General features: G+C 44.8%; 2 protein-coding genes across 9 annotated transcripts in view; one reads left to right on the forward strand and one right to left on the reverse strand.

Moving 5' to 3' along the window:
• Positions 1-113: 113 nt before the first annotated feature.
• On the reverse strand, positions 114-14,870 carry ORAI1 (ORAI calcium release-activated calcium modulator 1). Its single transcript, XM_055722670.1, has 2 exons — positions 14,570-14,870; positions 114-3,417 (listed from the first exon to the last, which is right to left on the reverse strand). Exons 1-2 carry the CDS (start codon positions 14,681-14,683, stop codon positions 2,854-2,856), a joined length of 678 nt encoding a protein of 225 aa, XP_055578645.1. The 5' UTR covers positions 14,684-14,870; the 3' UTR covers positions 114-2,853.
• Positions 14,871-14,969: 99 nt separating this feature from the next.
• The window catches only part of KDM2B (lysine demethylase 2B), a 125,910-nt gene continuing 118,212 nt past the window's right edge, over positions 14,970-22,667 (forward strand). For 7 of the 8 annotated variants that reach the window (XM_027798816.2, XM_027798820.2, XM_027798819.2 and 4 more), the window contains exon 1: positions 21,357-21,607. In XM_027798816.2, the coding sequence (XP_027654617.2) occupies positions 21,575-21,607 (33 nt within the window). In that variant the 5' untranslated portion in view covers positions 21,357-21,574. Of the gene's footprint in view, positions 15,009-15,508; positions 15,579-21,356; positions 21,608-22,667 lie in introns of those variants that run through there. The other variant, XM_055710014.1, reaches the window with a different exon arrangement.

A 22,667-nucleotide genomic window follows, 5' to 3' on the forward strand; every position in this document is an offset into this window, starting at 1 on the left:
AACTGAACACACTAAAGTGATCTTCAGAAATACACAGGATTAGCACAGTATAGCTGAAGAGATACAGGACACAGAGAAAACAAGTATATTTTAGGCCTCTAGATAACAAATAATCAGCAACAACTGAATACATTTTATTTCATTAAAGTATCTTATATCTAAATAAGTGATATACAATAACCAATGTTTAAAATGCTTGAGGTAAATGCATAACACCATTAGTATAAATAAGGAATAAAAAAAAAATTTCTAAGTGCACTCTTAAAATTCAGATCCATGTATTTGGGGTCTGGTCACTGCCTCTGGCACACAGTTACGAGACTGCCCAAGGTGTAACTTTCATGACCATTTCCACAGGTGGAAAATGAAAAACACTTGATTATCATGGCTTAAAGTGCAGAAAATAGTCAGAAAAGCAGCTGTAATAACAGCACCATTAGCTCAGAACCTACCAGCTTGAGAAAGTTAAAAATAAGGTTGTCCCACTAGCTTCTAATTCTGTATTTCTTAAACAAAAAAAAAAACAAACCCTACACTTCACTTCTGTCACCTTGTAAAAGAATCACAAAATAAAAGAGAAATTCAGCTACCTATCCAGGAAAGCAAGTAACTTACAGAATAAACTTGAAAAACACATTTTATGGACTTCCGTTTCAAAAACACATTTTAACTTTTAAATACACAATTCAGGAGAAAGTGTAATTTTTAAGCCTGACAGCACCCTTTCAACCATTTGCTCTAGCATGAACACTGAGTCAGGTTTTCTTCCTTTACTGATGGTTTTTAAGAGGCTTTTTTTTCCCCCCCTTTAGGACAGGACAAATATTCCAGGAAAGGATGGGAAGTACATTTTGTGCCTACTACCAAGATGCTGTGTTTTGGAATGCTGCTTCATTAATGCCTTTACTAGCATAATCCTTACAGCACTCCATGAAGGAACACCTGTAGGACTGCAGTCACATTTCTCACCATCAGCAGATTTACATCAGTAATAGAATATATTTGAAGCATAATATAATGGCAGAGCTAGAGATAATTCAGTTTGGCCTCTGCATGTCAGAAAAACTTGTGAAAACAGCAAGCGGGAAGCTGTTTTCTGCTTGTGAACCAAGAATGCTGCTGGGGAAAAAAAACCAACAGATTTTTTAAAGTGATTTTTCAGAATACAAAGGCACCACAGGTTAACCCTGTCAACACTTTCCACTGTGGTGTGCTGACATGAGAAATCAGTCAAGTCCATGAGGCTGCTTCTGTAGTAAACACACCTGCTACCCTACCTGTATGCATCCGACAGTTTGTAAATATGTTGGGATAACCTGAGATGGAGGCTGGGTGTGAGACCACATTCAGCCCGGGCTCAGTCAAGTACAGCTCCACTACACTGTCACATTCACGCGTGCCTAAGTTCAATGCTCTCAATTTCAGTGTTAGCTACGATAGGGAGGTCAAGTTTTGTTCTATTAGACTTGAAAATGGTCTCAGTTTGTGTTCAAAAAACAGCTTTCACCCCTTAAAACTCAAAGCTGCTCCACAGAACTGCATTCCAAAAAATTCTGCTTCTAGATATAGCTAGAATTACTGAAAGCAACCCAGGATGACTGCTGCAATCCTTCTTGGACAAACCTCTTATCTAACAGACCAAATGGAAGTTTTTGCTTAAAGAGGAAATAAAAACTGACACAGTAGCCTTGCTGTCACAGGCATGTGTCTGCAAGTAAGCAGCAATGTTAATTACAAATAACCTACTTTCATAAATAAATATACAGAGAGAAAAGTGATCTTCCAGATCCTTTGGAAGCAAAAAACGTGTAACAAGTTACTAAATACAACACTTCAGCAAAGAGAAGATTTTTTCCTAAACAAGGAAGACCAAGGCATAAGTAATTACTTGGGAATCCAATGCAGAGAAACCACCTTTCGCTGCTTGCATCCGAGGATTTATTAAAAATACATTTTTAATATAAAAGTATAAAATAATTACTACTTTGGCTTGGAAAAAACAGCAGTGGTTCTGATTTTCAAGCAAAAAAATTATCCAGTAATAATTTCCATCTAGTTCCTTCTTTTTAAAAAAAGATTACTAAATGGGAAACAGGCAAATCTATCTCTCCAGATAATATGTGCCAGTTTGTAAGAACTTTAAAACAGTTATTGCTTTTATTTTCTTCCAAGGAAGAGTAGAGTCTCATTCCTACTCATGTGGCCATACCACATCGCAGTAAGACTAGTCATGGGTGTTTAGCAAGTTATGAAACGTGTAACTGCCACGGCAAAAAGGCGCTGGAGAAATCAGTCAAGTAATAATTACTTGGCAGCAAAACATACTGGGGAAAATGTGGGAAAGCTTTCACTTCTACCATCTGTCAGGCTTTCTAGAAAGAACAGCGCTAGCACCGAACCGAGTGCTAATTGCTGCATATCCCAAGTAATTTGTATCATGCCACGCAATATGGATTGGACAAGCAGTATCTTCTAGTAAATGCCAACATCAAATAAAGAGAGGGGGGGAAAAAAGCTTCTCTACCCATCCCTACCACATACCCAAATTTACAATGTTATTTCCTACGTATTTATACAGCCAGTTCAGCAGTAACAAGAAGCAATCTAGACAGCGCTCACAAAAGCAGGGATGCACGCACAGCGCAAGCATACCCCACCATCCATTCCTCCAGATGTCAGACAGCAAAAATTTTACGAAAGGAACAACATTTTTTTTTCCCCTCTCAAAAGGGTTAGAACATTTATAATCTCTCTTTAACGAGTAATCAACAAAGTTTGACCAGTTCATCCACAGGGAAGTCAATGTAACGAGGCAGAAGCAGAACAGTGGGTTTATTTTCTTTAAGTACAGGTTTATGCAAAATGGGTAACAGCTGAGGAGATAGTATCACCTCTGTGATCCAGCTGATCCTGGAGCCGTGCAAATTCAGCAAGTTCATTCAGTTCTTGAAATTGCCTGTCTGTTTTATGGCTCACCAGTGACCTGTAGAAGTGGACTGCAAACACAATGAAAATCAATCCAAAGGGAACCATAATAGACGTTGATGCAATGGCTGCTGCCTGTCCCGATGTGATGGTAGAACTGTTGCTCTGGAGCGTATCAGTTTTCTTCTTTAAAGGAAGAAACTTCACCCAACACAGTAACACCACCTCTGCAAGAAAGAGCAAAGTCCCAATGACAGTAGAAAACGCCCACGCGAGCTCAATGTGCCGATGCATACGCTCATGAGGAGATTCCTTTACAGAGTTGAGATTATGCACATTGCTAACAGCCTCGATATTTGGAAGAATGCAGGTACTTATCATAAGTGCAAAAAGGTGAACTGCAACAAGGACAGTAGTACAGGCACTGAAGGCTATCAAGAGACCTTGAGGGTAGTCATGTTCTGCGTCTAGCTGAACTTCTACCATAGCCACCTGAAAAGGAAAAGAGATGCCATTACTTATGTTAATTGTTATTTGAATAGTTTACTTTGTTTAAATTATCTTTCCAGAAGATCATCTGATCCAAACAAAGTTAATACTCTGCATTTAAGCTTCTCTTCATATCAATCTGCACCCTTTTCATTAGGTCCAAATTTAGGAGTGAGCTACCAAGCAAAGGCCACCGCTTTAGTCTTACTGTTCTGCTGCAGAGCAAACCATCTGTACACACAAAAGCTATTAAAAGCACAACCACCCTGCCACCTCCAGCTCATCCCAACAAAACAGCTGAACTTTGTGATCAGCATACTTGGACTCTTCCAGGGAAACATTTCTTCTTTCCTGTGTTATATTGTAGAGGCAGCTTTTGATCTTTCACTATAGATTATAAATTTTGCTGGGTATTAGGAAATGTTGTGTGTCCCATACATATGTAGAATTAATATTGTATCACATCTTTTGAAGCATCTGTAACATGAAAGCCTGCAAAGGCATCGGACTGCCCATCACAGTCTTGGTAGCCCTTTCTCCTTGGATATCTGTTTTGATATCCAAGTTTTGAAGAGCAGGAGTCTTTCATTAGAAAGATCACCTTTCCATGGGGCTCTCAGCTATGTCCTTTCACATAAAATAAGTATTTAAACAGACTCTATAACACAGATTCAAAACATGAAAGTCTCCACAAGGTCCATGGCAGCCAAACAGGCCCGTTAGAGGCCGAGGAAAGGCAAACAGTCTCCCAGAAAAGGTACCAGTGAGTGCTCCAGACATCACCAACTACTAACTCTGGAAGCTATGTCTAGACTCACCTTTGGGTAAGCAGTGCCATCTCATGAAGCTGCTCCACCATCGTATGCAGCCATGCCCTTCATAAACTTACATCTCCCTGTATGCCTGCGCTCAAGGAGCAGAAATTAGCATTAAACAACAGCCCTAGGAAACTCATAAACCCAGCTCAAATAGTTTTGATAAAGAAAATGAACTAGAATGCCTTTTAACAGTTTTTAAAACTGTCAAGGTGGTTTCGTGCATGTCCAATTGATGAGTGACATTAATCCCAGCAGCTCTCTTGAAAAATAATCTTTCCTGATGAACTGTCTTTCAGACAAAGCACAGTTCCAAAGAGGGAATAACACAACGCTGTCTCTATGTTCAGTGCTCCTTCTGAAAGGATCTAATTTAAAAAATGTTTACAACACAGAGGGGGGAAAAAAAATAATCTTAACAGCAATCTGAAATACAAACACATCCACAGCATATAAGGAAGATGCAGAGGCTGCCATTCAGCACAGACTGATCCACACCAGCCCCTTCTGCATCTTGGCTGCTCCCTCTTGATCCTTCGGTGAAATGACTCCACCTGCTAGCCTAGCGAAAGCTAACCTGGTTAAGTGGTGTTCTTCCACTAGCTTAACGAGCTGAGCTGTTTCTGCAACGCCTCTGATGAACAACAAAGCTGGCACAGGCCCACGGAACCGAGGAGGAAGCTGATGTAGCAGGAACTCAGGCTCTCGGTCCCACTAAGCTATGAGCCTGGCTCTTCTGTAACACACCAGTTTGCTCTCAAAAAAGATGACTAAACCAGTTCATACAACACAGTGCCTGTAGGAACAAATCGCCTTTTTTGAGTCCCAGCGATACAGGTTTAGCCCATGACCACATGCCACTATGAATGGTTTAGACAGCATTCACCCCACAGCATACATTTCACCTCAGTTCTCATCAGGCTGATAGGAAAAATATTTCATGAAGTGTGGGTAGTATGGATGCAGGGAGACATAGAAACTAGGACCCAAAGACAGCTGCAAAACCAGTAAGACCATTCAAACCTCACTATTTTGCAAGAGCTGAGCCAAGCTACACTTAGTCCGGGATCCCATCTTCTTATGCTCCCAGAACCAGCAAGTTCCAGGACACCAGAACTCTTAACTGCTAAAACATAAACTATATTAAAGCCAACCAAGGGTTCTGCTCAGACATGTTTCAGCAGGCATTCAAGGACATTTGCCAATATTTTAATTCCTTTATTGAAAGCTTTTATCGTCATAAGCCTAACCACCCAGCCAACTAGCAGTTTCCAAGTGTTACAAGAAACTCAACAAGAAATTATATTAATGCATATGCAATTCTTGCTCAAAGATTTAAAAATACTATTTCTCAACCCTGGGAAACTTCACATTTGAGAGGATAAACATTCAGGCGTCAAGTCTCTCTTCTGCAGGATTGCTTCTTAAGTCCCAGTGTACTCATGGGATGTTGGGCTTCCTGTGTTTTTCATAGAAAAACTGCAATTCTTCACCACCAAGGATTCATTTTATACTTCTCAAAACCACCCAGCATGGCAAGGTATTTTTAATCCTTCCTTGTACTTATCATGTTAACATAACCATGACACTAAAGAGCTTCACAAGATGAAGTTTATTTTAAGAACTGATATATTTAATTCACCAAATACTGAAGACATTTTATACTTCTATTACATGAAGACATTGATTAATGATGATATCAAGCATCTGATTCTGAACTTCAGTCAGATTCTCATAATTCCAGCATACCAACTGTCCTGGAGCTACTGTTCTCTTCCCATTTCAATAGATCATCAAGAAGAAACCTTTTCTTCCTCTTCTCAGCCTAGGCTGAGCTCAAAAATGCTAAATAATTACATTTAATCTAAATGTGCCCATTTCTGATTTGGCTATAATTATATACACGATCAAAACAAAAATCTTGCAAGAAACCAGTGTAATTTAAGCAGCATTCAGATACTCGGATAGGTCTATGCCTAGATAGCATCACAGGGACAACTATTAAAAGGAAACATCCAGACCAGAAATCCCAAGTTTTCCTTAGTTAAAAAGACTTAATTTTAATATTGCTGGGTGTTTCCCTACAGGAGTGACCCCAGGAGTACCTACAACCATTATACACTGACGAGACAGCTTAAACCTGAGTTTGAGCTACACAAGCTTCAGTTTGTATGGCTGACAAATACATTAACACAGACCTGCTCTGCGCAGGAAACTTGTTGTGTAGGTGGGCCCCAAATCATCTCTCAGAAGAAGGTTCTGAAATCCAGCAAGACTGTAATTGTTATTTAAGGCTTGCCACAATTTACCCCATAAGCAGGAAGGGTGTAACTTCCTTCAGATCAAATCATCCCACGCAATTACTTACTGTAATTCCAAGTGTACTCTCTCTATAGGGATAATTATGGGTAGCATCAACATCACCTGAAAGGTAGCTTAAGTACTAGTTTTCTAACATGTGCCAGATAAGATGGCAGCCAAGTTACACCAATTATTCCCAGCTTGGGATGCTAACAAGGTGTAAATAAGGCAGAAGCAGGGTATCAGCCATCCTAACCTTGAAGCCTTGGATACACCTTCCCACAGCTGAAAGCTGCAGGAGGGAGGCCACATACTGTAAGGCACCAAGGAGGACAAGCTCCCAAAGGAGACTCCTAGAAGGGAGCAGGGCATCCCGCAAGGAGGTGCCCGCCTGGACCAGTTTCCGCACCTTCTCCCAACTCAGTCCCTCCCACAGTAGTTTTCTTGCCAGCACCGCTCCACCAAGGGAGCCTGGTATCAGGAATGACACTTGAAGTTGTTCAGGTCATACTTGGCCATCCTGCCAGTAAGCAACATGACCTCTTCTCTGTGACTGGAATCAAAAGGAAGACTACTAGCATCAACTGCTGAGCCAGGAAAGACCCTACACCAAAATTAATAACAGAAATGCTAAAAGAGAGAAATCTGCCTGCTTTAAGGGAAAGCATCACGATTTTCCTGCTTGGGAGACTACAGCAGCTGGAAAAATACTTCCTATTAGTTATGCACATAAGGAACAAAACACATAAGAGTTTCTCATGGGTTCACAGAGAGGACAGGAATAATGACGCTGAAGCTAACAAGCTGGACAGAGACACTAGTAAGCAAAGTGTGCTAAGTTGCAGTTGCAACTCACACTGGTGCTCAAAACCTTCTCTTTCCTGCCCATTCAGTATTAATAGATGCTTCAGAACTCACTTCAAATGGAGACTTTTGGGGAGGCTGTAGGATGCAGAATGCCTGAAGGATTTAAAAGTCTGCTCAAGTTGGTGGAAGTTTCCAGGGGGGCACAGCAAAGCCTCCTTGTGTTCATGCCTCACAAAAATAACTCCAGCTTGACCCATAAGTGAAAAATCAGTTAATGTTTTCTGTCTCCTCAAACTGCCAAAGCAGCTAATTTGGGAACCCTTTCACTGTAAACTAGCAGAGAAACTGCCAACTCTTTTCAATTGCAAGCCTCTGTTCTTTACTTCCTGGGCCAAGCTTGAGCCAGACACCTCAAAAAGCTCCATTTTTCATTGTGAGGCTCTGTGCCTGTTTTCAAACACTGACGCAAAGCATCAGACGTTCTTCTATCCTTTGCTCACGCTGCGATTTCAAAACGTACAGATCACAACTGCTCTTGTAAGGGAACACTTGCAAAAACAGGGCCCCGGTGAGGTCATCTGATACGATCCAAATCCATACAAAGCCTCAACTCATAGGTACATGTTGATGTTCTGTGCAAGAGGATTATTTTCCTGTAGCCTCTGTTAGGTTTCTATGCTAGTTCAGAAGACCCTTAGGGCAATATTCAATACAACATGTTTCAGCACCTTCTCCTTCACCACCTTCAAAGCTCCTTTGAACACTCGCCACGTGATTTTTACTGTGCAGCTACCATGCTGCAAGCATCCTGCCTTGCTGCACAACCACAGAATAAGGCAGGTTGGAGGACACCTCAAGAGGTCACCTGGTTTAATCCCTGGCTCAGAGAAGAGCTAACTAACTTCAGACCATCCTGCAGATAGGACTGACAGATTTACTACAGCTCTTGACAAAGCCACAGATCTGAAATACAGCTTCTTCACAAAATTAAAAGGACTCATGACATTAGGATACAGGACTGGAGTTCTCATAAGCCTAACAAAGGTGGGCATTCAGATGTTTTCAAAAGATAACCGAATTTGGGCACACAACCATGTTAAAGCTTCTGATAGTCCTGGACTTCAGAGTCATGGCAGCCTAAACACTACAATATCGCAAGAAATGTAACAATTCGTCCTCCAGAAGGATCTGCGTTTAAAGTTCAACATCCTGCAATAAGTTCATGTCACTTACTTGTTTATAACGCTTCCGTGTCTTACTGGACCAGAGCTTCTGCTTTTAAATGAAAATCAAAATCCTGCATACTCTGAAGGTTTCTATCCATAAGAACACTTACACAGCACCTCTGACAAATACTGACTCCACCACGTTGCAAGAAGCGAGCTGTGATACGCTAATAAAACAATTTTCACCAGCAACAACAATATAAAGAACCAGTCACACACACAGCTGCAAATGAAGCTCATATTGCAACTGAAATTGCAGGATAAGCAACTCTCCTGGTTTGTCACTTGTTCATTTTTACCACAGCAGCAGGACAGAATTTAACAACTTGCTTCAAATGTTAGTGTTACTTCTCAGTTTTACAAGCTACTAGACAGCATGTTGGTTTTACTTACATTGGTTTTAATTTCAGCATAATGCAAGCTTCAAATTCAATTCCTGTTTTAAGATAGGGGTTTCTGAAATAAGAAGTACCCAGGGAAAATATAATATGACAGACAACAATCAGAAGAAAAATGAAAGGAAGAACTGTAGTAAAAACCGCCCATGCAGCAGGTCATGTTGACACTCAAGACTTTCAACACAGGAAAAAACATAACTGCTCTTTGCCAGCACGCGTAATAGCAACAGCAGCAAACCGAGCGTCTCAGAGCTTTCCAACTTAATCAGCTTCAACCCCGACAGAGCCACAGCCAATTCCAACTCCTTGCTGCTGATCATAGTTCTGAAGAACACGTGTGGCCAGTTCTCCACAAGATGCCCAATGTTCTGTAACCAGGGGCTTCCCCCAGGGTGGGATGGCTGTAGATTTGTCTCCCGCACCCCACAGATGCTGTCTGACCAGCCTAAAGCTCCAGTCGCAAGTGCCCTCCTGTCTTTTGTATCTGACAGATTCAGACAAGAATCACAGAGCAAGACACCAACCTTATTAGAAGTTACTAGGTTTAAATATAGACTACCTCATAATGACCTATTTAATGGAATACCTTGAGAAAGGCTGGCTCTCGGGATGATCACATTCTTACTATGTATACCAGTCATGCAGTTAGCTGCCTCACAGAAGCAAAATCCCTTCGGAAAGGACAATGTGAGCTTCAACCATCAGTTTTACTGAAGACACCAACCCCTTCTTAATGAACACAAATCTAGAATGATCTGTATACCCTTACAAGACTGTTCTCACTTCCCCTTCCCTGGCCACAGCTACCATTCCCAAACAGGAATGATTAGGAGGACATGACAAGTTTTATACAGTCTAGCATGTCAGGAATGGCTTATAAGAAAACTGTGTTGATCAAACATCACTGTTTCATTTTGTAAGATCCATCCACGCAGTGAGAGGAGGATGTGAATCTCACCTGGAGAAACGTATCAGTGGTACAACACCTTCGCCTTGCTGGACCAACACACACCAAGGTAAAATAGCGCACGGTGACCACTGAAATATTTCCCTCAACATCTATCTGCAAAAATATTTTCTTACCTTCACTTGTTGCAGCTAGGACTAGCCTAGACGACATCTAGCTATCCACAGTTACACGTGCAAGGGACTCATCGTAGCACATGCTGCACTTAGGAAAAAAACCCCATGCGCATAGATCTGGTTTCTCGAAGTCTTGAGGCTCACATCAGTATTTCAGTAACAAATCCCATCTTCTACCCCACTGCCTGCCTCTGGGTGGGACCAGAGGGAAGGCAGGGATGAGATGGGTGTCATGACATCACGGGAAATTAGTACTCCTCCGGTTGTCTCCTCTGCTCCAGAGCCGGGTGGTCAGTCTCTGTTTTTCCTGACTGTACTATTCCCTCCCAGAGACAGAGGCACAGAGCCAGGCTCTCACAGTGTCTGCACCATTCACTGAGTTATAAACAACTCATAAGGACTCTGTATGAGCCACAGTCAGCCACCAGCAATTAAAAAAGAGAAGTCAAAATAATCATCATTACAGCTTTTATACAGAAGAGAAAGTAAGCATCATTTATGTTAGATTAATCCACAGAGTCGAGATTCCAGACTACGTTGCAGAATGGTCAAACACGTTAATATTTGCTAAAGCCAACACTGGAATACAAATACATGAGTTAATTTTGGTTTGCTAGTCAGTGTAAAAAGACAATACCCATGTAATCAGAGTAAACGCATCTTAAGAAGGTGGTATTGCTACACAGCGCTATTTACAGTAAATACATTCAGTAAGTACAAGGTCAGATTAGATGGCACAGCAGGGAGGAGAAACGGCATCTCAGAATCACCCTTACAGCCTCCGAACTACAGCAGCCACTGACAGCTGCTGTAAAACAGAGAATGCTTAAAATTACAAGCCCCAAGTAGTCACGCTGCCTTGCTTGTCTATAACCTTGGGACAGGGATGTTCAAAGCAGCAATAAAAATGCTGCTTTCACAACTGGAACAGAAGAAACCTTTTATACAGGGGAAGATTCTTCAGAGAACAGCTCCAAGCATGAAGTGCAACAGCGATATAAAGGTGAGTGGCAGCAGCCACCATGACCCTGGGTCTGCAATGCTTTCCTGCAGGTTACAGAATGCTGCTGTTAACATGTTATTCTACCAGCAATCCAGTTAAATACAGCTAAAACCAACTTCTATAGAGATCCTTTTTAGTATTTGGAACCGCAGAGTAAGCTTTCCTAGACAAGGACCATGCTGTTCTTGAGTATCTGTACAGCACTGACTGCAGTGGGGCCGAGTCCTACCTACTTCAACTGTTATTATGGAAACCAGTTATATAAATATTTATCAGTGCAGTCAGTCTTCTACAAAATGACTGAAGCTGTCTTCAGAAGACCACACTAGCTATATTTCAAAGGCAAGAGTTGACAATTCTTTGACAATATTCAGGATTTGAAGTGTCTATGTTACCATGTAGACAACAGTCTAGCCAGCCTGAATCATTAGAGGCATTTAAATGAAACAGCATCCTCCAAATCCTAAATGTAACAAAGCCAACCATAGTGTGCAATTTAGATCACATCGTTTAGGCTCAGGTATTTTGACACAGCTATTAATTGGTGGAGGAAGACAATGTTTGAATTTTCCAGTTTTATGACTATTAGGATCTAACAACTTTCCTATCATTTATGAGTCTGGTATCGTGACGTTGTCATACTGCTGCATGATGCATCCCTGGTGACAAAATGATGCTAACAAGTCAGCTTAGTTGCTCAAACAAAAATAATCTGCCAGCAGCCTGTCTGCGCTGGAGCTCTTGATATTGCTGCTGTAGGTGTGGATGGAGCTACTGCTTGCAATATTGAATAAAATCTGCAAAATATATTTCCAGCATTCAGATAAATTGGATTAAGAAATAAAAACAAAGCCAGGACTGGAGAGGGAAAAAAAAAAAAAAATCATACATCAGTATGTGGGATCTATAACACAGAAGTGAGAAATACTCGGTGCCTCCAGCAGCACATGGAGGGAATCCTCCATTCTTTCATGGACTACACCTACCCTACAATCTACAATTTAACGATTTGGGGGATCGATATTACTTGCTGGCCCCATAATCTGGAAAAGCATACGAAGTGCAAGATTATAAACTTCATAGATTTGCTCTGACATATGGCACTGGATGATAGCATCCATGGAAACCTGCACAAAGTAAACGCTCAAGTTCACTCATGGGAGCTTTGCTCTACCACAGGTTTGCAATTGCCAGACCCTGCAACCGCTTCTGAAGCTAACACACAGCAGCAAACTGTGATGTGTAGCTCTAGAACAAAACTAATTGTACACCAGGTTTTTAATCTGTCTTGTCTGTGGAAGCGTAACACTTCTGCTTTTGAAACCTGATGGAGCATTTGGGCAATCTCTTGACTTCGGTATGCATCATCTAAGGGGGCACACAACCAACCCTGAAGGAATAAACTTAGCTTCTACTAGAGGATGCAAGTACTGTTTAATTAAAGATCAAGGATCAATGGGGCTGGCATGGAAAGAGCACATTCCATCCCGACAATTCCCATAAATCTGCTGGTTGGTCCAGGATATGTCATTTAGGCTCTTTCTTCCTTGTGTCTATAGGGAAAACAGAGGAACAATGAGGCTTAATTGCTGCTGTAAGCTTTAGATCCAAGGCTAGATTATACTTTAGCAGCATATTGTTCATATATCAAACGGCAAAGAAGCTGAATTTATAAAACAATGCACAGGCATGACAGCAGAAAGATGGCCCTGCTTTTCAAGGCAGAAGGACAATTTTAAAAGATAAGCAAAGTTACTACAAAGAAAGCTAAAAATACTTGAAAGTTAAGTCAGCTCTTCTGAAAATAGATGGAAGTCTCAGCTAGAGGATTATCTGTCACAGCAAAACCAACAGGCTACAAGTTTTATCTCCTGCATGATCTTGTTAAAGGAAGAAAAAAAGTTGAATTTTCTTAGAAGGGCAACTTCCCGAAAACTAAAATACAACAAATGCTCACACGTAACATTCCTGGCAACTAGACATTCTGTTAATTCTAGAACAAAGTCGCTTTTTCCTGAGATACCCTAAACAACGTAAATCCAAAAGCAGCGGTTTCCAACTGCAGAGCACTGACACCTCGAACTCTTCTATAGAACTAGAAAGAAGGAGAAGCCACCTCACCTCACACATTCCTGGGATTTTGAGAATCCACATAGCATGTACTGAGAGAAAAGCCAAATTTAATAGATTAAGTACGACTTTTAAGTAATATTCTTATTAAAGGCGATGCAACCTCTCTTGGATTAAAATATTTACAAACTGATCAGCTACATGATTTTGTTTGTTCCCCATGTCAAAGCCTGACTCAAGAAACAGCTGGGACATGGGAGAACAGGCGGACGAGGAAAATGCAGCAGCAGGAGCAGTTCCCCAAGGAGAATAACTCACACAGAGCGCTACCACAGCCGCCTGTCAGTCACACCAGGAGCAGTCCCCACCACCCCTGAGGAGCTACCGTCTGTTTTTAGCCATCGAAGGAGGCCGGTGACATTTATTTGACCGTCAGGAGGCTGCTACACACCCGCCGCTCATTTCTCAAACAGCATCCTCCCATTCGAATAATGGCTCTTGAGGAGAATGTAACCCAGGGTGAAAATACCGTGCTAAAAGCGGGGCAAAAATCCAAATAAAGTCAGTCAGGGCTGTACCACTGGGTGTTCACAGCCCCGGAGCGCTGTCAGCGCAGGTCAGTAGAGGAGTTGAAGCAGAGTTAGTGGCTCGGTGCGCCGGAGGACCGGCATCCGACCGAGCCTACACGGGACTGAATTTCAATCTACACGGAGCTCCGAGGCCATCCGGATCACCCGGAGACGATTCGCATCACCTGACGACGTTTCTTTATCAAACCCGAAGGCAAAAAACGCACTAACAAAAGAAAACCACCCAAAACCAAACAAAAAACCCCTGTTTCTAAAACAGGCGCAAAACTCCAAACGAAGCAGCACCCGAGATTTCCTCATGAGGTTCGAAAACTTGCCGCTGCAAGCGACGGCCGACCGGCGGACGCGATGAGCCGCAGGGCCACCGGCGACTTTGATCAGCCGTTTTTCTTAATTTATCTAAAAATGGCCCCGGTGCAACACCTGCCGTTGCGCGCCTCTGCACGACGTGCGCGGCGGCGGTGCGGGCAGAGCGGGAGCGCACTGCGCCGCGACCCCCCCGGTGCCGCCCGCCCGCAGCCCCCCCGGTGCCCCGCCGAGCCCCCCCGCCGGTACCGGTGGCATCGCGGCAGGTCCAACGCGCGGCACGCCAGCTCCGCGCAGGGGAGCTACCGGCGGGGCCCACCGGGGAAGCCCCAGCCCGCACCGCCGCCCTGGGGAAGCGCCGCCAGGGCCCGCCCCGCTTCTCACCGCCCCGGGGGGCCACCGCCGCCGTCTGCGCCTGTGTCCCCCCCCGCCCCGCCGCGGCAACACCGGCCCGAGGGGTGGCAGCCCCGGTCGGAGAAAAGAGAAGCGGCAGCCCCGCTCCCCACAGGCCGCCCGCCAGGGCCCCCCGCCCGCCGGGGGAAGGCCGGCCGCTCACCATGGCGAAGCCGGAGAGCAGCGCGGAGGTGCGGCTGGAGGCTTTCAGCTTGGCGCGGCTCAGGTAGAGCTTCCGCCAGGACAGCGCCTGCATCGAGTGCTCGTTCAGGCTCATGGGCTCGGGGCGGCGGGGGGCAGCGCGGCGAGAGGCACGGGGCGGCGGCGGCTCCTTCCGGCGCAGAGCGAGGGCACCAGCTGCGCTAACACCCCATGGCGCCCGGCCGCGGCGGCTGCTGCCGGTGCTGGGGCCGCGCCTGCCGCCGCGCCGCCGCGAGCCTGCGCGCCGCCACCCGCCGGGCCCCGCCCCCCCGCCGCCCCATTGGGCGGCCCGTCTAGGCCCCGCCCCCTGGCCGCGCAGCTGCGGCCGCTTCCCGGCAGCCCTCGGGGGAGCCTGAGGCGGGAGGTGCGCGGAGGGGGGCGGCCGCCTCGCTGCCGCTGAGGTGAGCGGCAAGGCCCAGCCGGAGCCGGGGCGGCGGGGCGGGTGAGGCGCCGAGGGAAGGGCTGGAGTGGCACTGACAGGAGCGTGTCGTCCCTCAGGCAGTTCGTGCGCCTCCGTCCGGCGGCGGGACACAAGGGGATGGGGGTCCTAGCTCCCTCACCGCCTCTCCCTCCTCCAGCCTCCCCTCCTGGACAGCTTAAAACACTTCACCTGCAGCTTAAGATCCCGTGGATATAAGAATAAATTTTGCTGGTCTGAGCACCCACCCTCGCTTCCCGCTCAAGTGGCCGCACCTAGCTGCTGATCACGTAGGCCAGGTTTCAGAACCATTTTGTAGGCCTAGAGCTCCTGCTAAACTCGCTTTTTATCAGCAAGCACTTGATCTCAAGTTGATCAAGCAGAACCTTTCAACACATACATACGCCAGTGTAGAAATTTATTTTTTTTTTATTGACCACGCTCATGCAAACCCTTCAAACCATAATTTTCTGTGTTTTACAGAGGGAAAAAGGCGTAGATCACAACTCCGTAGCAAATACATGGCACAGTTACGAAGATGATGTCTGAAAAGGTGAGACGAGACAGTGCTTGTGCCACGTCAGACTTGTGGGTCTGGAGAATTAAGGGACGTGTAAGAAATAAACCTGTCGCCGTCGATTTCTAGTAAGAAAAATGCAGTTTTAACAATAGAAATAATACTGGACAAGGATACTTGGTACTATTTACAGGCAGGGGGGTGGTCACATACCAGCTGAATCGCTGCAATGCTTGCTCCATTAGAAATCAAAAGCACTGGTGATTTTCTACTGCATTGAAATTGCCCACCCTATTTGCAAGTCAGAAAAATGGGGCACATTGTCTTTAATGTTTTTGCTTTGTTCCTCCCTTCACACCTTCCTCTGATTTGCAAGGTCGTTCATTTACTTATGCACAGCAAAGGTAACGACCATCTGCACCAACACAGGTCGCTTAACGCTCTCCATTTACATGGCATTCTTTTTAAAAAAAGAGTTAGTTAAAGCATCCAAGAAAAAAATCTTAACGATTTCAAGTCTTCAGAGGCATTCCCTGAAACCACCATTTCTCACCACTTAGATTTGATCTCATTCCCTTTTCAGGAAATAACCAGAGTCGTCTCTGTTTATTTGTTGTTATGAACAACTTGGTTAGATTTCTATCTATAGGGGCATTAAAGCGTCTCTGTAGAAGAGTAAGTTTGACTTACAGTCTTTCCATAAAAGCCTCTGCTGTTGTGTAAGTGACTCCATGGAGTATTTGCCACCTTCTTTTATGAGTGACAGTACTGCTGTGTAGGATCCACTTGAGTCCAGTGTAAGTTAAGCATTTAGTGGTGGTTTAGTGAGGTTTGCAGTTGGACTCGATGATCTTAAAGCTCTTTCCCTACCGAAATGATTCTATGATTCTAAAATACCACTCCTCCTTCAGTGTGCTTTCATTCTTAAAAGAAACACACCAGGAGACCTCATCACCACAATCAGCATTTTCTGTATCTCCCACTGATGCCTTAGGCTAAGTCTGAGCACCACATTGCAAAGCAATGAGTAACGACCATACTGTGATTTCATTACCACATTTTATTCGGGAGATATGATAACAATCAGAAATCAGTAATGTGAAATTTCCTCCTCGTCTCAAGCAAACACTCAAGTCTCTGGCATATAGTTTCTGTGGAATCATAAGTTTAAAAATATTCTGCATTGCTGCTCATAAGCGATGAAAAATGTTTACATACATGTACATAACCAAGACTGATTGTTCGCTATTTCTTCTCATTACTGCGCAAAATTGTGGTTGAACTGTAACTGAGTACTACTGCACAAGTAATACGAAGGTCTTGACCTGTTCCCTAAAATCATATTTCTCTAAAAAACAAAAACAGAACAAAACTGCAAGATACATGCCTCTGAGAAGGACTTCAAGTGTCTTTCTAAATAATTGTATTAAAATAAGAGTCTTTGAACTTACTGTTTCTCTATTCTTCTGTCCATCATCCCATTCCTCTTTATCGGGAAAGGCTTTGAAAGATTTAACAATATTGCACACTGATGTACTGTTCGTATTTCATTCAAAGAAACGGTACAGAAAAGGACCTGCCAAATCAGTAAAGAAATCTCATTCCATCCACTTTTCCAAACCAAAGCCATGTGTAATTTTAAGCTTCCAAACCCCACTGCTGTAGCTTTGAAATAAGCATAATTTCCTTTCCTATCAGAAACAAAAAAATCAGTTTATTAAACCGGAAAACAAATCAAAGGTCAACCCTTCTTCTGCAACTAAAACATTAGGACTGCAGCCATGTACCCTTTCCCCCCTTTATGTTCCATTTTCCAGCTCTGTTCTGAGGTACAAACTAAAAAGGACAGATTTTATTTGCAACTCTAATTACTCATTATTACACACCTCTATACTGCCACTCTAGTTAGCTGAAACAAAAAGAGTCAGTCATGCTTAATTAACTCTCAGAAATGCTTCGGGGAGTTCTGAAATCCTGCTGGAGTTCAAAGCTGTAGTTTGTTGTTACCTCTGATCAGTGCAATTGCGGAAGGCCACCAAAAGGGTGTAGTCCTGCACTCTTCCTTCATCTCACCCCCCTCTCCACTCCATCCTGTAGAATCCACCGATCAAATGGCTACAGAGCTTCATGGAATTGATCTAATGAAAAAAATAGGTATTTTTGTCTTAACGTGTGAGTTTTCTGCTGGATCAGGTCACCGAACTGACCTACCCTGTGGCTGCACGAACACTAGACCTAATGCGGGAGAAATGAGAGATATAGATGCAAGAGAAAGGGAACCAGCTCTTTCAGCAGCAGGCTGTTATTACCCCTAATTAGAGGTAATGTCAACCCATTCTCTGGATCATTTATGCATTAACACAGTTGGAACAGGTGGCAGAAGTCCAAGTTTCTTTCCAGAAGACCCTGAGAAATCTGTATGCAGCCACAAGGATACTCATAGTTCTTTCTCTGCTAAAAATGTACTTCTCTATTTTCTGTAGGAGGACTGAGTAAGAAGAATAGGTTCACCGAGTACCGTATGATTAATGTCATACAGCACTGAGCATGCAAAGGTGCTTACCCTCTGCAGAGCAGTTTTTCTAAAACATATTTCCAGCTTCACATGCAAATCATCGCTTCCACTTGTTCCTGTTATTGTACCAAAACCAAATCAGGTTACCACAAAATGGAAATGATGGCAGATCTGCATTACAACCAACACATCAGAAGTAGAAGTTGCAAAAGGCAATAAAGGTTTGTCAGCAGTCCCAAGGAGCAGGGAGGTTAAGGCAAGCATCTCTGCAAATCTCATCTCAAGTAGAGCTTAACGTTGAGTTGATGGAATTTCTGCAGAGGAAACATTTTGATCTGTCATGTCTAGAAAAACTACACAATTTTTAACTTCCTTCATAAAACTATGAAATGGTTAAATATCTACCCTTCTGTCTTAACCCATGGTAATGTATAGAGTGGTAGATCTTAGAGGATAAAAGATATTTTTAAATTATTTCAGTCCATTCTGTCCAATGGGAATGTTTGAAACCTCAGAAGGGGTGAAATTAACCCATTTTCTCATGCAGCCTTCCCAAGCATAGCACTCTAGTTCTTATTTTAGCATGAGCCCTGCAGTACAAGTTCAATTAAATGACAGCTCCTAGTTTCAAGCTAACAGGGTCAGGATTCAGCACATTGGCATGATTAGATCTTAAATAATTTAAGTTACATTAACATCTATCAAAAAAGTTTTAGTGTGGGGTTTGGTTTAAGTGGGTTTTTTTTGTTTTGGTTTTTTTTGTTGTTGTTGTTGTTTTTTTGTTTTTAAATACAGTTCAGACAGGATACCTGAAGTATTTTTTCCCCGTATTTTTGGCTGTGAAGAAAGCCAGCCTCGCAGCAGCCCTGGCCATACCAAGCTCTGCTGGACAGGGCCCAGCTTTGGGCACTGCTGGAAACCAGTGGTGTGCCCTGCCTAGAGGGTAAATGAGTGCCAACCCTCATCTGCCAGCACTTCATGTGCGTCCTGAAGCATGGAGGTTTAATATTGCTTCTAAATGTTTTTATCCTGTCCAGTGCAGCTGTGGATATTCTCATCATCCACAGCCTACTACCCCCACCCCCCTTTTCCCCCCACTTTCAAGTTTGAGACAGGTTTTTTGTTATTGAGGCAGTATTATTTCGATGGTAAAATCAATCATAGCTTAATAGGAATAATTTCTGTCTTAAAACAAGGTTAAAAACATGGTTTCTATTTTTTGAGGTCTATAAGTTAAAGTTGTGATGTTTCTGAAACATATTTACTTCCATATTTCTATAATGTGCTCTGGTGTTTCCAGGTGTATGTGATTAATACAGTCCTTGGTGAGTTTGCTTGATACACCAACAGTTTCAGATTGCTCATGTCCCCCCCCCAAAAAAAAAGTCTAGAAAAATGAGTTGATTTTCTTTTATGTCTCTGTTCTTTCTTTTTTTGGTGGACTTTTGTGGAATAGATGGATTACGTGGTTTTTGTCTGATGATTCTCTAGTAACATCCATTTATCTTGTACAAGTACTCTGGCCTCAATCCTACAGATGTACACATGCATTTAATTTTAAGATTGAGTAATCTTGGCTGAAAGGTCAACATATGCATACATCTCCTCAGGATTATGCATTAATAATGCACTTGCTGGAACACACATCTGGAATCCACACTTCAGTATATAGCCTATACCACATTTCTATATAATAATTAAGTTCAATCATCTGCAAATAGGGAGATGTTAGGGGAAGATTACATGATTTTTCAAGATTCTGCAAACAGTTACTGGCAAATGCAGAAGGAGAAGCTCAGTGCCTTACATCCTAAGTTGGAACTCTGTCCTTTCCTGCCTTAAATCCTAAATTAGAATTCTATTCTGCCTTTATCCACATGTCATGGTTCATTAAAATATGGACCTTTCCAAAGAGATGCCCAGCAAGGCTTGCAGAGTTGAATTTTAATCTTTGGCATATCTTTGCTTTATCTTTGCCATAATATTTAATACATTTCATCTAGTACCTAGAATGTGATTAATTAGGTATGCAACAGGTAACTGAATGCTATGTGGGTAGGTTTCTGCTATTCCTGTCTGCTTCTACCAACAAAGAAAAACGCCCTATTTCCAGTCTCTGTTTAACTGATGTGAAAAGTAAAGTCAGGGAAAGACAGCCTGGAATTTACTCCTGAGATTTGTACTGGTTAGATGAGAGCACTCCCAGTTTTTGCTGGCCCAGGAGAGATAACAGCGAACACGCACCATACCGAAGGTAGAAACACATTTATTCTCAATGTCAATCTCAAAAATTGCAGAAAGCAAAGCAGAGGCGTGCTGCCAAAGCCTTCGGCCCCTGGCCCTGGGTTTAGGTGCGCTTTGATGTGCTGAGAAGAGGTAAAGGATGTCACTGGAGAGAGGAGCCACACTGCAACCTGGAGGCTGTTCAAAACCTGCACTCTGGCCCCACTATTGCAATCAGAGGGTCCCAATATTTGCTCAGCATCAAGTCAGAGTAGGCATGAATTGGTGTTCTGGGAGCGAGACCCTCCGGCAGGCTCAGACACCCTCACTATCGCTAAACCCAAATTTCGTATCCGCAGCTACTTTCTATGATTTTTACCTACTTTTTCGCGCGATTTCTAAGTACCCGTTGTAGGTGCTTATTACAAAGGCGATTGTACTTTAACACCAAGTGATACGTGATAGACCCTGAACCTGCTCGCAGGGGACAGATGTCGGGGCAGATGTTGGAGCATCCCGCTCCCATGCCGCGCGGCTGGCTGCACGTGGGCCAGAGGCGCACCGCGCGCCTGCGGGACTGCCTGCTTCACGCAACACCCGGTAACCGGCCGTGCACGCTGCCTACTAGTATCTTACAGCGTTTGCCACGTTAACTCGCCACTTCACAGGAGTCCTCCAAACTGCCTGACCCCAACCCCCCCGGGTTGAGCAGAACCGACCAACTTTTCGGCCGGCCCCGGCCCCCACGCAGGGGCCCCGGCACCCTGCCTCCACGCACCCCACGCTGGGCGCCGGCAAAAAGCAGGGAGCGGGACCCCGCACCCCACGCAGGGCGCCCAACCCCCGGACCCCACGCCGGGCGCCGCTGCGCCTTTGTGGCCGCCCCTGCCCCGCTGCCGCTCAGCGCCTGCGTGCCGCGCCCCGCCGCGCACTCGTGACCTGCCACCGCGGCGGCGGGGCCACCGGCCGGCCCAGCGCCGATACCGCGCCGCCGCCCCGGACACCCCCCCCACCCCCACCCCCGCCACTGTTTACGTTCCGGGCACTGCGACGCCTGCGCCCCCGCTCCGCACGCAGTGCCTGAAAATGGTTCCTTAGGACTTTGCAAAGCGCATCGCCGCCGCCCCCCTTCCCTCCCCCTCCTCCCCCCCCCCCCCCCCAAAAAAAAAAGTGCTGGTGCAAAATTGCAAAACTTTAGAGAGACCTGGATGGCTTTTGTTTTTCCTCCTCCCCATTTGGGCCAAAAATGCAGGACAGGAACTGTTGACAATTAAGTGATGAAACTCTCCAAAAAATGGAGGCAGAGAAAGACTCTGGAAGAAGATTGGTGTGTAGCTGGCTTCTGTCTCTTTCCTATTTGTGCCTTGTAATTGATTTTGCTTAATTGTTTGCAAAGGGAGAAATGCATGTAAAACGCAGGCAGCCGAGCGCCTTAAGTTTGCAAGAGAGCAGCTTAGGCACCGGGAAGGGGGTGGAATTTAATCGAGGGGAAGGAGAGGGTGGGACGAGAATATAATTTTTTTTTTCCTGTGGGTGAGGGTTTGTGCTGCTGCGCCGCGCGTGTGCCCGGGGCTGGCTGCCGGGGCTGGTTTGCCGGGAGAGGGGTAGAACCACCGGCGACACCCGGTGGACCGGGCACCCCCCCAAACCCCGCTCCACCGGGCACCTACCTTTGTGCGCGGCCGCCGCGGGGCCCCACGGCAACTTCCCCGGGGGAGCGGCACCGGCCCCCGCCGGGCCTACCCCCCCACTCCGCCTTACATTGAGCTCGTCGCTGCCCCTCGCCCGCGGACCCCGAACCTTTCCCCCCCCCGGCTTTCGGCGGTGGGGGCCGCACATCCCTCCCCACCGCGGTACATACGGCCAGAGCCGGTTTTTAAACCGCGGCTTCCGGTGTGACTATGGAAACACTCGGATTATGTAAATACCGAAACCTGGATGCTGTGCATCGGATTAAATGATTCACGCTCACACCACCCCCCTTCTCTTCCCCGAGAAATTATCTTGTATTCACGCGCAAAAATTAATAATAATAATAAAAATGATCCCGTTGCTAACGAGCGTTGGCTGCCGGTGTTGCAAAACGCATGGGTGAATTTTCGGCGAGTTGCGCCCGTCTCCTGCTCGCCCGCACGGCAGCTCCTGCACAGCAGCCCAAGTTTTAGTTTTTATTCAGCCAAACACCTGTTATTCCTGACCGGTTCCGTGGGATGGAAAAGGTTGGGCATGCAGCTGTGTTGGGGCTCCGTCGGGTCCAGGTTTTGCTCACTTTCTGCTTTGCCGTCTTCATGATTTCCCCCAGAATCTGTTTATCAAATCCTTCTGCACCATCCCCACGTTTCCTTCCCCACCGACCCCCATTATTTTTTCCCCCCGCACAATGTGGC

This window comes from Falco cherrug, chromosome 1, assembly GCF_023634085.1.
Source record: "Falco cherrug isolate bFalChe1 chromosome 1, bFalChe1.pri, whole genome shotgun sequence".
In the NCBI taxonomy this organism is placed as follows: Eukaryota; Metazoa; Chordata; class Aves; order Falconiformes; family Falconidae; genus Falco; species Falco cherrug.